The following is an 18,314-nucleotide window of genomic DNA, read 5'->3' as shown; positions in this document are numbered from 1 at the left end:
GGTCTTAAATCTGAGCACAAACAAATTTTGGTAAATTTCATTCAAAGGGGATAGTTTTGAAATTTTATTATTGTAGTTGGAGCAAGATAATGGTATATACCGATTATGTTTAGTATTTATGATTCATTATAAGATGAAAGATAAATTTTTTCTACATGTAAGGCAGTATCAAAAGTTATTGGAAAAATTCCATAGCTTCAATTTTAATATGAGTTTTTTCTTTTAGCTCTGTTAAAAGCCAATTTTAGACTTGGACTAGTTTTCTATACCCACCACCGAAGGATGGGGGTATATTACTTTTGTCATTCCGTTTGCAACACATTGAAAAATCCATTTCCGACCCTATAAAGTATATATTTTCCTGACAAGCGTAAAAATCTAAGACGATCTAGCCATGTCCGTCCGTCTGTCTTTTGAAATCACGCTATAGTTTTTAAAAATAGAGATATTGAGCCAGACTTTGGATAGATTCTTTTTTTGTTCACAAGCAGGTTATGTTTGAAGATGGGCTGTATTGGACTATATCTTGATATAGCCCCCATATAGACCGTTCCGCCGGGTTGTGTCGACATCCTTCTTCAATTTGGCTCAGATCAGTTCAGATTTGGATATGGCTGCCATATAAACCGATCACTCGCTATAAGGTTTTGGGCCCATAAAAGGCACATTTATTGTCCAATGTCGCCGAAACTTGGGACAGTGAGTTGCGTTACGTTCTTCGAAAATTTTCTGCAATTCGGCCCAGATCGTTTCAGATTTGGATATAGCTGCCATATAGACCGATCTCTCGCTATAAGGTTTTGGGCCCATAAGAGGTGCATTTATTGTCCGATGTCGCCGAAATTTGGGACAGTGAGTTGTATTAGGCCCATTGTCAGCCTGAAATTTGGCACAGTGACTTATGTTCGGCTTTTTGACATCCGGGTCGTATATGGTTCAGATCGGCCTATATTTGGATATGGCTTCCAAAAAAAAACAATTTTTTGTTCTACAAAATTTAACTATGCTTGTACTTAATACATCACTCAATGTCCGTGTAAAATTTGGTCCGGGCATAATTAGATAAAGCTGCAATGGAGGCATAAATTATTCATTTTTCACCCGATTATGACGAAAGGTGGTTTACATATATACCCGAAGTGGTGGGTCTCCAAAGTTCGGCCCGGTCGAACTTAATGCCTTTTTACTTGTTTTCCGAAATTTTTCACCCACCGCTATGGATATGGATTTTTATCATTAACTGGATATAGTGTTATACAATTTGTTATATACACACATAAAGAGTGAGGAGCCTTCTTTAATACAGGGCTGCGGAGTCGGAGTCGAGCAATTCTGCCCGGAGTCAAAGTCAAGATATTTTCGACTCCGACTCCAGACAAAGTTGTAAGTAAAAATTTTTCTGCAAAAAAAAATTAAAAAATTTTTTTGAATAAAAACGTAAATGTTATTTTTATAATAGACTGCTGTATTCAATTTTGCTGTTTTTGTTCAAGCTCGTAGTCTTTTATTTATCGTATATAAAAATCGTGTTTTGTTTTTCATTTGGATATATCATACTTTAAAAATACATTTCATTGAAAAAAAAACAGAAAAACCCCGAGCTTGAATTGAAACAGCAAAATAAACAAGTAAAAAGACATTAAGTTCGGCCGGGCGGACATTGAGTGATGTAATAAATATAAGTCACTGTTGAATTTTGTATTTCAGATTTCAACAAAATCGGGTAATAAATAAATCTTTTAAGAGCTTCAGACCGTTAACCGGCATATCGGTCTATATGACAGCTATATGTAAATACAGTCCGATCTCTACCATATTTGGGTCGGATGGCGGGTGGCCTAAAACTACTCACTGTTTCAAATTTCAGCGAAATCGGATAAAAATAAAGTTTTTATGGCCTTCAGACCTTTTATGGGGAGATCGGTCTATATGGCAGCTATATCTAAATATAGTCCGATCTGAACCATATAAGGGTTAGATGTCGGGAGGCTAAAAAATAAACCATATTTTTAAATTTCAGCGATATCGGTTAATAAATAAAGCTTTTATGGGCTTCAGACCCTTTATCGGGAGATTGGTCTTTATGGCAGCTAAATCTGAATATGGACCGATCTAATCCATATTTAGGTCAGATGTCGGGAGGCTTAAAATAACTCACTGTTGCAAATTTCAGCGAAATCGGGTAATAAATAAATCTTTCATGGTCTTCAAACCCTTTATCGGGAGATCCGATCTGAACTATATTTGGGTCCTATGTTGGGTGGCCTAAAACTACTCACTGTTTCAAATTTCAGACAAATCGGCTAATAAATAAATCTTTTATGGTCTTCAGACCCTTTATCGGGAGATCGGTCTATATGGTAGCAAAATCTAAATATAGTCCGATTTGAACCATATTTGGGGTAGTTGTCGGGAAGCTCAAATTTCAAATTTCAGCAGAATCGAATGAAAAATAAAGTTTTTATGGGCATTAGACCCTTATACGGTCTAATGCCATTAGCCGGACGGATAGACGGACAGATACGCGGGCATCGTTAAATCGTCTTAGAATTTTACGACGATCGGGAATATATATACTTTGTAGGGTCGGAAATTGATATTTCGATGTGTTGTTGACGGAATGACTAAATGAATATACCTCCTATCCTACCGTGGGGGGTATAAAAAAAGATCAAAATTTCAGGGAAATTCAAGTAAATTTCAATGAAATTTTCTATAAAAAAAAAGACTTTTGTCTTTTTTAAAGACAAAATTTTCAAAATGGCTTTTCTGTGGACAAATTTTCAATAATTTTTTTCTGCAGACAAAATTTTAATAGTATTGTTTTTTAAATTTCAATCAAAATGTTAATAAAATTTAATCCCAAGACAATATTTTAGACTATCGTAGCACAGAGGCTAGCATGTCCGCATATGACGCTAAAAACCTGGTTTCGAATCCTCGCGAGAAAATCAGAAAAAATTTCAATTGTGGTTTCTCCTCCTAATGGTGGCAATATTTGTTAGGTACCATGCCATGTGAAAACCTCTTCCCAAGGAGGTGTTCGGAATCGGCTATAAAAAAAGGTTCCTTATCATTGAGCTTAAAACTTGATATGTGTGAAGTTTGGCCCTGTTCCTTAAAGGCCTAAACAGAATGAGCTCGGATCGTCGCGTTTTAAAAATACAACATTGCAAACCAATGTGAAAAATTAAGTCGTAAATTGAAATAATTTTTTACTAGGACGACTAACAACACTACTTCGCGTGTGGCAGCACGGAATGTCGCTCACTTTCAAGCATCAAAGTTGAAATTTTTTAACTTTTCCGCTTTGTGGGATTTGTATGCAGAGTTGCGTTATTGCAACCCGATGCTCAAAAACACAGCTCAACTCGCTCATTCTGTTTCGGCATAGATAAATTTCAGCAGCCATTTTCTTTAAATGAATGACGTTTATCAGACTTTTCCGCAAAAAATTTTTAGGCATAAAATTCGACATTATTGAAGCGATTGAGAAAAATGTTTGTTTAGACTTTGTCGTCCATAGAATACTGAATTATAATGACAGATGTTTATCATCTAAACTACCTACATGTGTTATTACCCTGCAAACATTTCGATTGTCATCTGTCGCGAATCTTTTAGAAGAAAATTTTGATCGCGGATGAGCTCGTGTATGAGTCATTGACAATTCTCAGGCCGTAAAGCGTTGTGTCCTCAAGATGAATTTTTGGAAGAGTGTTCCGCGAATCTTTTTATAAGTCGGAAGAGTCTTGAACGATTTTAGAATCGAACAAAAATCGTGTGGACGAGTAATAAATGATTATTTTGGAAGATTTATAAAATATTCTTCTATAAGAGTAACGCAATACTCGTCTAGGCGAGTAAAATATTGGGTTGCCCAAAAAGTAATTTCGGATTTTTCATATAGTCGGCGTTGACAAATTTTTTCACAGCTTGTGACTCTGTAATTGCATTCTTTCTTCTGTCAGTTATCAGCTGTTACTTTTAGCTTGCTTTAGAAAAAAAGTGTAAAAAAAGTATATTTGATTAAAGTTCATTCTAAGTTTTATTAAAAATGCATTTACTTTCTTTTAAAAAATCCGCAATTACTTTTTAGGCAACCCTATAAGTTTTTTGTAATATTCATTAAATATTATTCTTTAAGAGTTATGCGCTATTCTCTTGGAAGCTCATCAGGATTAGACTTTTCGTCGAAAACATAATAATTGCGAAAAAAATTTTTAAATAAATGTTCGTTTTAATCGTCATAATGAAAATTCTATTTGGTGTTGAGGAAGTTGTCCAGTCAAAACAAAACATCAAATAACATAATTAAAACAAGTCCTACCCGCTCCAGTAGTAACAAGTAAAAGCGTGGTTAGTTCGGCCGGGCCGAATCTTGGGAATCCAACACCATGGATTCTGCTAAAATATGGGAGCAATATCTGGTTATAGGCCGATTTGGACCGTACTTGGCACAGTTGTGGAAATCATAACAAATGCAAAATTTCAGCCAAATCGTATAAAAACAGCGGCTTGTAAGGATTCAAGAAAACATATCGGGAGATCGGTTTATATGGGAGCTATATCAGGTTATGGACCGATTTGACCCATACTTAGCACAGTACCACATGCGAAATTTCAGCGAAATCGGATGAAAAATGAGGCTTCCAGGGCCTCAAGATTCGGTTTATAAGGGAGCTACATCAGGTTCTTTACCGATTTGGATGTTACACAGCTTCTGAAAGTCATAACAGAACACCACATGAGACCGGACTTGACACGCTATGTGCAAAATTTCAGCCAAATCGGATGAAAATTGAGGCTTAAGAAGTCAAATCGGGAGATCGGTTTGTATGGGAGCTTTATCAGGTTCCTTACCGATTTGGATAGTACACAGCTTCTGAAAGTCATAACAGAACACCACATGCAAATCGGACAAAAGTTGCGGCTTGTAAGGGCTCAAGAAGTCAAATCGGGAGATCGGTTTACATGGGAGGCTAAATCGAACAAAAGTTGCGGCTTGTAAGAGCTCAAGAAGTCAAATCGGGAGATCGGTTTATATGGGACCTATATCAGGTTATAGACTTGGCACAGTTGTTGGAAGTCATAGCGAAACACAACGTGCAACATTTCAGCCAAATCCGATAAAAATCGAGGCTTCCAGGGGCTCAAGAAGTCAAATCGGGAGATCGATTTACATGAGAGCTACATCAGTTTCTTTACCTATTTAGATCGTACTTAATATATTTTTTGGACACTGTGCAAAATTTCAGCCAAATCGGACAAAAATTGCGACTGGTAAGGGCTCAAGAAATCAAATCGGGAGATCGGTTTATATGGGAGCTATATCCAAATCTGAACCGATATGGAACTCTAAAAAATTTCAGAACGTCGAGACGATCAAGAATATATATTTACCTTAATGGGTCTTAGAAGAAAAAAAATATCCTAGAAGAGTGTTTCACGACTCATGCACCAGAAAAATTGCATTGAAATCTTCGAGAAATTTGTTTTATTCATCGCGCGGACGAATGCTCTTCTTAAAATTATGAAAAATTGTTTTTGGGTAATGACACAAACCATATGTGAAGTTTATCTATATTTATAACTATTGTAGTATTCCCCAAAGGTGGCCATTACAGACCGTTAGAACCTGCAGCGCCTTGCTCTACGACGTTTCTCCAGTTTTTACCACCAAGTTTCGAGATATCTTCTATTGCTGCATTGTAGTGCGATTTTTTTAGATCTCGCTAACCCTGTATCCCACCATATTTAAGTTGTAGACAAACAACAACATATTCTTAAATTCCTATGTCCTCCTTCTCAAGTTTCTAGAGCATTTCATACTGCGATCAAAAATTGTGTACTTATCTCTACTTTGTTGCTGTTGTTGTAAGAACATTTGCATTTGGAGGTGGCGATCCTTGTCAAGATTCAAGCAAGCTCGTTCCGGCCCATTAGAACCATCGCTGCGGGAACGTGAAAGTCATTGGTTATTTAAAGGCGCCCATAACTCGCCTTGTCATAACGGCACACAGTATTTCAGCGAGAGTCCTTGTCGCCCGGCCTCTCACTGAGACTCTCCACTCGATAACGCGGATTGTCCGCGACATCAATTACTATTACTCCCTATGGAGCATTCCACTTTCGGCAACCTATGGACGTGCCCGGTAGCTCTCAGCAAAGCTTCTCGTAATAACGATGAACAACACACAGATCAGAGCTCAAAGATCCAGCCCGTATGGTGCTCATGGTATCCCGTGCCGAGTTGTGATATTCGCGAGGGGGGGCGGACACTGCCCCCTGCCCCAATTTTCAAAAACGCCAGGTCTCGGAGATGGGCATGCCGATTTAAGTGAAATTTTGTATTCCACACCAAACGGACACGTTTACCAATTGGAACATTACGTGTGTCAAATGAAAGGTGTTTAAGAGTAGAGTACAATTCGACCTCACGTGTGGGGAGGTTAAAAACAAATATAAATTATTTTCAATTTTGGACCAAGTCATAAGGGGGCCGCAAACACTTAAGGGTGTAGCGAAGAATGCCGGGCCAACTAGTAGTCTTGTAAAATAACATTTTGTCTGTGGTGACCCTTTTTATAAGCTCAAAAATCTGATGAGCGATTTTTATGACGGCTATATAGAAATATGCCAAATATGCCAACTTGGGCATATTTGGCACGATTGCTGATGACTACACAACAACTCATTGTTCGAAGTTTAACAAACGGAATACTGAGATTGTATCAATCCATTAATACCCATTCCATGGTGATGGAGTTGAAAAAAAAACTCTATTTGTCCATAGTGAAAAAAGTGTTGTTTCAAATAATTTGACATTTAATTTGTTTGGTGTTAATTTATGGTGACAAAAAAAGTAAAATTTAGTAACTGTCGAAAGCAATTTATATATTTACAAGAAAAAAAATTATTATAGTTTTTACATATTTGTTCCTATTTGCTTGTGAACTTTAAAATTACTTGCGATATTTTAATGTTTTTGTCACTTTATCATATAACGCAGAAATTGGCACGTGTATGTGATGAGCACCAGAAAATCTATTTGTCTAATTTTATTAAACATGTGAAAAGCCCGATCACTATGAGAAGTTCGATACTGTTTTTCAATCCACCGCCATAGAATGGGATATGTAGATTGTAATACATCAGAATATTGATCTGCATAAATGTATACTTGATCTTGTCAATCTATAACCCATAGCAGATAGGGCAATTACTTTTTGGGCAATATTTTCCAAAAAATTTTTGATGATTTCGTATTTTTTATATATAAACCTGATCTTCTGATCTCATAAAATTGGATTTCAGTTATAAATAGCCGCTATATAGATCGATCTCCAGGCTTAAAATCTTCTGGTACCCCTCTAAACCTTTATGTTGAATATCGTCCAGATTGGACCATATTTGGATATAGCTACCATATAGACCGATCTCCCGATATTGAACTCATAAAAGGAGAATTTTTCTTCCGATTTTGATTAAATTTGAAACAGTGCGTTTTGGTATCATTCTTAACCTTTTAGTTGAATATCAAAACTCACTGTTTCAAATTTCATCAAAATCGAATGAGATCAATACTCCATAGCGGTCGGTCTGAGGGCTACTATATCCAAATATAGTCCTATCTGAACCACACTTCACAGAAATGGGTAGGGGTCTACCAGAACTCACTGTGCCAAATTTCATCGAACTCGGTGGAAAAATTACCAATTTATTCCTCAAGACTTTAAGTCTGGAGATCGGTCTATGTAGCGGTTATATATAACTAAAATCCGATTTTATGATATCAGAAGATCAGGTTTATATACAAAGAATATGAAATCATCAAAAATTGTTTGGAAAATATTTGTATACCCAAGATATCTGCAAAATTATAAATACCCAGCTTTGGGTAAATACCTTTTGGGTATTTACCCATCGACTATCTCTACCAATCAACATTCCATTAAAGGACAGCGGAGATAATTCTCTTATATCAGTGATCGTTGTTCGTACAAGTTTAAGCTCAATGACATAGCACCACCTTTTTATTGCCGAATCCTAACGATTTGCCGTAGAGCGACACCACTTAGTAGAGAATTAGCATGGCTGATCGGCCTAAGGTAATGACCTCACAAAAGTCTTTCTTGGTTAGGGGACTTATTCAACCATAAAGGTGCGGACGCGTCAAGGGTCACATAATGGTTCGTAAAGATGACCCTTTAAGCTTCCACACCTAATCTGTTGAATAAGTCCCCTAACCAAGGACGAAACGCTACCCACAGTGGTTGATGTGTTGTGATCCCTGTCTTTCCTTTCCATTGCAAAAATTATTCGATCATAAAGGTCATCTCGAAAAAGAAAGAACGATAAACTGCTATCGATAAACTTTTATTTTATTATTATTGCTATCGATAAACGTACATTGGTTACTTACAATGTACGGATCCTTTTAATACTTCCTCCACCATAGGATGGGGGCATACTAATTTCGTCATTTCTTTTATAACACCTCGAAATATTGGTCTAAAATCCCATAAAGTATATAAATTCTTGATCGTCATGACATTTTAAGTTGAACTAGTTATGTCCGTTCATCTGTCTGTCAAAAGCACGCTTACTTTCGAAGGAGTAAAGCTTGAAATTTTGCGCAAATACTTCTTATCAGTGTAGGTCGGTTGTAGTTCGGTGGGTCTTGACTTCATGAGCTTTTAGTGGGTGCAATTCTCATTCGATTTGGCTGAACGTGGTGTTTTGGTATCACTTTCAATAATTGTGCTAAATATGGTTCAAATCGGTTTATAACCTGATATAGCTGCCATATGAAACTGATCTTCGGAAAAGACTTCTTAAGCTTGTGGAGAGCGCAATTCTTATCCGATTGGGCTGAAATTTAAAAAGATGTTCTTTTTGATACGATATGCCACACATAAACAAAAAAAAAACAGTGTTATAACGAAGAAAGAAAAGAAGAATCTTCTTATATATTGGGTTGCCCAAATAGTAATTGCGGATTTTTTTAAAGAAAGTAAATGCATTTTTAATAAAACTTAGAATGAACTTTAATCAAATATACTTTTTTACACTTTTTTTCTAAAGCAAGCTAAAGGGTGATTTTTTTGAGGTTAGGATTTTCATGCATTAGTATTTGACAGATCACGTGGGATTTCAGACATGGTGCCAAAGAGAAAGATGCTCAGTATGCTTTGACATTTCATCATGAATAGACTTACTAACGAGCAACGCTTGCAAATCATTGAATTTTATTACCAAAATCAGTGTTCGGTTCGAAATGTGTTCATTCACCGTAACGTTGCGTCCAACAGCATCTTTGAAAAAATACGGTCCAATGATTCCACCAGCGTACAAACCACACCAAACAGTGCATTTTTCGGGATGCATGGGCAGTTCTTGAACGGCTTCTGGTTGCTCTTCACTCCAAATGCGGCAATTTTGCTTATTTACATAGTCATTCAAACACTGATTTTGGTAATAAAATTCAACGATTTGCAAGCGTTGCTCGTTAGTAAGTCTATTCATGATGAAATGTCAAAGCATACTGAGCATCTTTCTCTTTGACACCATGTCTGAAATCCCACGTGATCTGTCAAATACTAATGCATGAAAATCCTAACCTCAAAAAAATCACCCTTTAAAAATAACAGCTGATAACTGACAGATGAAAGAATGCAATTACAGAGTCACAAGCTGTGAAAAAATTTGTCCACGCCGACTATTTGAAAAATCCGCAATTACTTTTTGGGCAACCATATAAAAATCAATTTGTGTTGGTTTATAGGTTTGTTTGTTTGTATTTTTGTGAGTTCCTTATAGACTCAGGAATGGCTGAACCGATTTTCTTGAAATTTCACAGATGGTGCACAATGACCCCGTGGAGAAAATAGGGTACTAAATTTTTTGATATCTGAAGGGGGGCGGACCCTCCCCCTTACCCTAATTTTCATAAACGCCAGATCTCGGAGATGGGTGGTGCGATTTAAGCGAAATTTTGTGTGCTCTCATATAGTACCTAAAAATAAAAATTTGGTATACAAATTTCGGATGGGGTACCTAGGGGGGCTGCCCCATCCTAAAACCTACCTAACATGTATTTAGACCAATCACGACAATATGAAAGGTATTTAGGATGAGAAAACGTATCTGATATCCAATTGTCGGATCAAGTGCTAGGGGGACCACCCCAAGCCCTAAAACACCCCTAAATCGGACATATTTACCGACCATGGCAATATGGGGCTAAAATAAAAGGTATTTGCGAGTAGAATACGAATCTGATATCCAAATGTGGGACCACGTTTCTGGGGGTCCACCCCTTCCCCAAAACACCCCCCAAACAGGACTTATTTACTGACCATGGCAATATGGGGCTTAAATAAAAGGTATTTGAGTGCAGAATTAGAATCTGACATCCAAATATGAACAAAGTTTTTGGGGGTCGCCTCTCACCAAAGACATCCCCCAAAGGGGACAAATTTAGGACCATAGCAATATGGGGCTAAAATGAAAGGTCTTTGGGAGTAAATCACGAATTTGATATCAATATTCGGGAAAAGTGTCTATGGGGCCACCCCACCCCCATAACACCACCCAAATAGTAACTATTTTCTGACTATTGCAATATAAGTCTCAAATAGGAGGGTTTTTAAAGTGGAACACGAATCCGCTATATATATGATCCAGGCCAACTCACTGAGTGGCCGCCAATCCCCCAAACCACCCCCCAAGCCGGTCATGTTTGCCGACTATGAAAATATGGGGCTCAAATTAAAGGTATTTGGGAATAGACCACGTATCAATATGATATCAACATTAGGGGCCAACTGTCTAGCGGACGTCCCACCACCATAACAACCCCCAAATAGGACGTATTTGCTCACCAAGACAATTTGGGTCTTAAAGAGAGTGGAACTAAATATTTATGGTTGTTAGGGTCAATACCACAAACTGGACATATTTGCTGGCTGTTGCAATAAGGAGTTTAACTGAGATTAGAAAACGGAAAAAATTTGTCGACCATGTCAATATGTGGCTCAAATGAAAGGTATTTGAGATTAGAAAACGGGTCAGCTATTACGTATATAAAACATATTTGAAGAAAATATTTGTAAAATAGGTTTATTTCTAAAATCACTTTGGCATTTCAATTTACAACATTTGCCACTCAAGAAATTTTTGTTGGGGATAGACTTTTGTTGTTGTGCTAATGACGCTACCTCTTAATTTTACCATGGTTCTAAGTATGGTCTAAATCAGTTAATAACCTCATATAGCTGTCACATAAACCGAACTTCCAATTTGAGTTTTTGAGCAACTGGAGGGCGCAATTAATACTCGATTTGCCTGAAATTTTTGAGGTGGTGTCTTTTCTATTACTTGAAACATCCATGACAAGTACGGTCCATATCGGTCAATAACTTGGAACAGCTTATGTGTATTTGAAAAAGTTATTCAAAGGACTAGACAAATGCGATCCATGGTGGAGGGTATGTAAGATTCGGTCCGGCCGAACTTTGCAAGCTTTTACTTGTTACATTTCCTAGTGACTTTAATCTTAACTCTTTGTTTATTCTCCTTTACAATTAGGTACTGTCATGCGAAATGAAATCATATATCAGGCGTGCACTTCAGTCTTTCAATACAACGATACTGATTGTCTGCAATTGAATTCGAAACATGTCAGCGGTTACCTGCAGGTAAATTATTTTACAACTTTTTACAATTTAAAATCAAAATTTTATCTTAACTTCTTTTGAATCTTTTTTCAGGAAATCGAAACAGAAGTCCAGCCATATGTGGCAAATTTGTTCATGGTTCGTACTTTGTTGGAGAGCATAGTGCCTGCCTTCTGTGGTGTTTTTGTTGGTTCATGGTCGGATCATTATGGCCGTAAACCATTGTTGGTAATATCGATGATCGGTAAGTGGCTATATGCAGTAATATGAATTTTATTGAAAAAAAAAACCAACCTCCAAGAAAGTGAAGGGACTATAAATTAGATTGTGATTATGCAGTAGCCAATTGTAGATTGAAATGATATGAAACAATGTACACATAATATGATGATAATCAATTGATTTATAGATAATGGTCATCATATTTTACTGTGTCTCATTCATTTATTGTAGTAGTCATCATTCAAAGTGGCCATGTCTAGTACGAGTATGAGGAATATTATTTTTGTTTTAATTGCAATAGTCATACGACGGGATGGTTACTACCACTTACAGGAAAACAAACCACAAAAGTTGACATTTTTATGCGAATTCTTTAATAGTTGATTGTTTATAGACTGGTTCATGTTAACATTTAACTCTAAAGTTATGACTTTTTGCCTAACATTTAGCAGTTGAGAAAAATCTTGATCAAATTCATGGAAATTTATTTATAAACAATGAAAAAGCGTGCTAAGTTCAACCCTCCAGCATGGATTGCATTTGTCAAGTTCTTTGCCCGGTATCTCTTTATATGCAAACAAGGGATAATGAATAAGAATTGACATGCTATGGGTGCCATACTTGGTTTGGATGTTGAAGACCACAGTAGATGCCATTGTGCAAAATTTCTGCCAAATCAGATAAGAATTGCGTTCTATAGTCGGTCAAGAAGTAAAATCGGGAGTTCGGTTTTTATGGGACCTTTATCTAATCCCAACCGACCTACACTAATAGGAAGTATTTGTGCAAAACTTCAAATGCCTAGCTTTACTCCTTCGAAGGTTAGCTCGCTTTCGACAGACGGACATAGGGCCTGATTAGATATGGGTTTCTACCGTGTAAATACCCATTCTTTGGGTATTTATTGGATAAATACCCAATAAATTCCTTTTTTGAGTATTTATAAATTTTCAGATATTTTTATAATGAAATCATTTTCCAAAAATTTGTTGATAATTTCATATTCTCTGTATATAAACCTGACCAGAAGGTCATCTCATTAAATCGGAGCTAAGTTACAATTTCGATGAAATTTGGCACAGTGAGTTCTGGTAGAACCCTACTCATTTCTGTGAAGTGTGATCCAGATCGGACTGTATTTCGATATAACTGCTCTATAGACCGACCGCCCGATCTCCCGATATAGGGTATTTAGACCATCAAAGATCCATTTATTACCCGATTTCGATGAATTTTGGCACAGTGAGTTCTGGTAGACCCCTACTCATTTGTGTGACGTGTGAGTGAGTTTTGGTACCCTCTTACACATTTTTGTTGAATATCGTCCAGATCGGACCATATTTGGATATAGTTGCCATATAGACCGATCTTCTGATATAGAGTATAAAACTCATAATAGGAGCATTTTTCATCCAAATTCGATGAAATTTGGCACAGTGAGTTTTTGTAGACCCCTTCCAATTCTTGTTAAATGTGGTGTAGCTCAGATCATATTTGGATATAGCTGTCATATAAACCGAACTGCCGATATAGGGTATTGAGCCTATAAAAGGAGCTTTTTCATCCGATTTCACAGTGAGTTTTGGTACCCTTTTACACTTTTTTGTTGAATATCGTCCAAATCGGACCATATTTGGATATAGCTGCCATACAAACCGATCTCCCTATATGGAGTATTGAGCCTTAAAGAGGAGCATTTTTCATCCGATTTTGATTTAATTTGAAACAGTGAGTTTTGCTACACTATTTCTGCGAATATCGTCTGGAGGTCGGTCTATATAGAGGCTATGTATAACAAAATTCCGATTTTATGGAATCAGAATGTCAGGTTTATATACAAAGAATGTTTTTATACCCAAGATATAATCAAAATTGTAAATACCCAGCATTTAAGCATATGTTGCTAAATACCCAGGTATTTATCTAATTTACCGGGTAAATACCTTTTGGATATTTACCCATCTCTAAGCCAGGTGGATAGACATGGCTAGATGGACTTAAAATGTCATAGCGATCAAAAATAAATGTGTCTTATGGGGTCTTAAACCAATATTTCGATATGTTACAAGCGGTATGGCAAAGTAAGTACAATATATGCCATCCTATGCTGGATGGTATAAAAAAACAAACAATTATTATTTCTTAGTGTACATTAGAGTGTCCCAAAAAACAAGAAGTACTTTTTTTGATACACATACCCCCTATCTTTTTTCTTTTTGATGCCAATAAGCAAAATTCGGACTATTATGGCGATCGGTTAACGATAACCCGTGCCGCCACGACGTCCAAAGTTACATTCAACTTTGCTTTCTAAGGAATCAAGTTTAGTATTTAGGTCCTAGCATGAATTTGGTAAACTAAACTGGTAAAGGCATACATTATATGAAATTTATTACAAAACCACAAAATGTACCCTGCACCACTACTGTGGCTGTAATGAAATGTGTAGTTTGACTCAGAAATTACTGCTGTTTCGGCTTAGCCATATCCGTCTGTCCGCATATCCTACAGTCCGTCTGTCGTTTTTTATACCTACCAAAGAAGGATGGGGGTATATTCATTTTGTCATTTCGTTTGCAACACATCGAAATACCGACCCTATAAAGTATCTATATTCTTGATCACCGTAAAAATCTAAGACCTAGCCATGTCCGTCCGTCTTTGTGTTGAAATCACGCTACAGTCTTTGAAAATAACGATATTGAGCTGAAACTTTGCACAAATTCTTTTTTTGTTCAAAAGCAGATTAAGTTCGAAGATGCGCTATATCGGACTATATCTTGGTATAGCCCCATATGGACCGATCCGCCGATTTAAGATTTTAGGTTAACAAAAGCCACATTTATTATAAAATTTTGCTGAATGTAGGAACAGTGAATTGTGTTAGGCCAGCCGATATTCTTCTACTGACCGATAGACCGACTGCTGCAAATTGGATCATATTTCGATATAGCTGCTATGAGGGCATAAATTATGCATTTTTCACAGGATTATGATAAAAGGTGATTTACATATATACCCGAATTGGTGGGTATCCAAAGTTAGGCCCGGCCGAACTTAACGCCTTTTAGTTGTTTCTAACTATGGTGGAGATCGCATTTGTAGTCTAATCATCAGGAAAATTTTCATATATCACTTTTTTAGCCATTAGTTTTGGTAAGAATCGGTTCAGATTTAGACATAGCTCCCATACATATAAGTATTTCGATTTATATTTATAAGGGCATAGTAGCTACAATTTTTTACGGATTTGCTTGAAGTTTGGTATAGAAAGTTGTATTACCCATATGAAAGCCTCTGTCAAATTTCATCAAAATCCGTTCAGATTTAAATATAGCTTCCATATCAAGGTAGTAGCCGAAGTTGAATTATTGGGCTGTAGTTACTGTAGGTTGGATATAGCCATATGGACCAACACACAGTGGGATAGAATCGAAAAAACTAGTAAAAAATTTGCCATTGGATTGCCAACGGATGGAAATAACATTGAAATTTTGAATGGTTGGAGCTGAGGTGTTATCGAAATGAGATCCAAAATTTCGAGGCCCTATGTGGTCTGGGCGCTTCATGGCATTGCCTTAAATTGGTTCACCTCGGCATTTCAAAAACTGTTCGGATGGCCAAATCTTCATTTGTGGTTTGATTTCTTTTGCTGGATAATGATCAAAAACTCCTACAGTGCATTTCCCAATATCTCTCCTGGTTTCGGGAATATTCGGATATAAATTAGAATCTGATTCTGAGTCGATCGGTTTACTTATCAATGGGTCTATCTCTCTTCCTTCTGGGCGTTACAAACAAATGCAATAAGTTATAATGCCCTGTACTACAGTAGTAATGTAAGGTATAATTAAATACGAAGAGGAATCGTTAAGCAGCACTCCTTTCAGATTGTAAAAAAACGTCATGAGAGAAGTGGCGTTTGTTCCTTACTAGAAAATAAATTCCACGGCAAAATTGTGATTTTCATAATAAACAAGTAAAAACGTGTTAATTTCGGCCGTGCCGAACTTTGGGTACCCACCACCGTGGATAATTTAACCATACTCTTTTATAACAACTCCACTACCATATCCATACTAATATGCAAATGGGGGCAGGCCTAGATAATATTTCATTCAGGTCCCGAGAACTGTTCTACAAGTCACAGTTTCAACCAAAATGGGAAACCAATCCGTTTTTTTTGGGTTTAGGACCTTAAATTGGTTGTTGTTGTAACCACATTTTCATGTGAAGGTGGCGATCCTCGACAAGCACGTTTCGGTCCAAATGACCGATCGCCGCGGGAACAGGGTGGCCATTGGTTATTTATAGACGCAAATAACTTGCCTTCTCATATCGAGCATTGTAGGCACTCAGTATTTATGCAAGAGCCGGTGCCGCCCGACATCCCACTGAGAATCTCCGCTCGATACCACTGATTGTCCACGACTGCAGTTACAGCTACTCAGGGCTACTCCACAGGTTGCAGATAGTGCAACCTGTGGAGTAGCCCGGTAGATCGCAGCTAAGCTTCTCGTGACAGCAATGAACACCACACAGATCAAACCTCAATATTCCAGCTTGTGTGGTGCTCACAGCTATACAGGGTGGCTGATGAATATTGCTACAATGATGAATATTGCTACATTTTTTTTTCGGTGTATGGAATACATTTTTCTTTTATTCATGTTAAATTAAATTATTAAATTAATTATTAAATTATTATTAATTAAATTAATTAATTAATTAATTAAATTAATTATTAAATTATTATTATTAAATAGAAAAAAAGTTATTACATTTTTTTTTGGTAGCGGCTTTCATCAGCCACCCTGTATCTAAATATAGTCTGATCTGGACCATATGCTGGTCGGATGACGGGAGGCTTTATACAAATAACTGTGTCAAATCCCAGAGAAATCGGGTAATAAATGCAGTTTTTATGGGCTTTAGACCCTTAATCGGCAGATCGGTCTACATGGCAGATATATCTGAATAAAGACCGATCTCAACCATATTTGAGTCGGATATAGGGAGGCTTTAATTAACTCACTTTTTAAAATTTCAGCAAATTCTGATAATAATTGAGGCTTTTATGGGCTTAAGACACTAAATCGGCAGTATCGGTCCATATGACAGCTATATCTGAATATAGTCCGATCTAAACCATATTTTGATCGGATGTCGGGAGGCTTTAATCGACTCACTGATTAAAATTTCAGCGGAATCGAGTAATGATTGCGGATTTTATGGGCTTAAGACACTAAATCAGCAGATCGGTCTATATGACAGCTACATCTAAATATGGTCCGATCGTAACCATATTTGAGTCGGATGTCAAGAGGCTTATAACAACTCACTGTTTCCAATTTCATTAAAATCGAATAATAAATTCGCATGTTACAGGCTTAACACCCTAAACTGGTATATCGGTCTATGTGGCGGCTACATGTAAATATGGTCGGATATGGGCCATATTCGGATTGAATATCGGAACCCCTAGTACAACTTCCTGTTTCAAATTTCAGTAAAATCTAACAAAAATGCGGGCTTAAGACCCTAAATCGCCAGATCGGTCTATAAGGCAGCTATATCCAAATATAGTCCGATTTGGCACATTCAAGAACTTAACCTGCTTATAGAAGAAATACCAGTCTGTGCATAATTTCAACACAATATCTCAATTTTTAAAGACTGTATTGTGATTACGGAAGCCACCGTAAGGCAGAGGTTAGCATGTCCGCCTATGACGCTGGGTCCGAGTCCTGGCGAGACAATCAGAAAAAAATTTTCAGCGTTGGTTTTCCCATCCTAATGCTGGCAACATTTGTGAGGTACTATGCCATGTAAAACTTCTCTCCATTCGTCGTTCGGACTCGACTATAAAAAGGAGGCCCCTTATTATTGAGCTTAGAACTTAAATCGGACTGCATTGATTGATATGTGAGAAATTTGCCCCTGTTCCTCAGTGGAATGTTCATGAGCAAAATTTGCAAATTTGTAGAGTGATTACAACATCATTCATCATCATCATTAAATCGTCTTAGAACTTCGTAAGGTCGGAAATGGATATTTCGATGTGTTGCAAACGGAATGAATAATCGAATTCGCAAATTTGCTAATATGGTTTCGATCGGACCATATTAAGATAATCATAGACTTAATCCCATAAAACCAGCATTAATTGCTTGATTTATATATAAGATTGCTCTCCATCCGTATTGTGTATTAAACGGTGTGGAGAAGTGGATTTCAAGAGATCGCTTGACATCTGTATCAAATATGGTTGATGTATGGTCGGATCATATTTGGATAGAACTGTCATATAATCCTATCTCCCGATTTACGGTCTTCAGTCAATGAAAGGCCCATTTATTATCGGATTTCGTTGATACTTGGCCAGTGAGTTGTATCAGACTACTTCTTATT

General features: G+C 37.0%; 1 protein-coding gene across 1 annotated transcript in view; it reads left to right on the top strand.

Annotated features, from left to right (window-relative positions):
- The window catches only part of LOC106091041 (uncharacterized), a 60,702-nt gene that overhangs the window by 34,833 nt on the left and 7,555 nt on the right, over nucleotides 1–18,314 (top strand). The window contains exons 12-13 of the mRNA XM_059369972.1: nucleotides 11,593–11,702; nucleotides 11,775–11,925. Of these exons, the coding sequence (XP_059225955.1) occupies nucleotides 11,593–11,702; nucleotides 11,775–11,925 (261 nt within the window). The remainder of the gene's footprint in view (nucleotides 1–11,592; nucleotides 11,703–11,774; nucleotides 11,926–18,314) is intronic.

This window comes from Stomoxys calcitrans, chromosome 5 (genome assembly GCF_963082655.1).
Source record: "Stomoxys calcitrans chromosome 5, idStoCalc2.1, whole genome shotgun sequence".
In the NCBI taxonomy this organism is placed as follows: domain Eukaryota; kingdom Metazoa; phylum Arthropoda; class Insecta; order Diptera; family Muscidae; genus Stomoxys; species Stomoxys calcitrans.
This window is presented reverse-complemented; position numbering and strand designations above follow the sequence as displayed.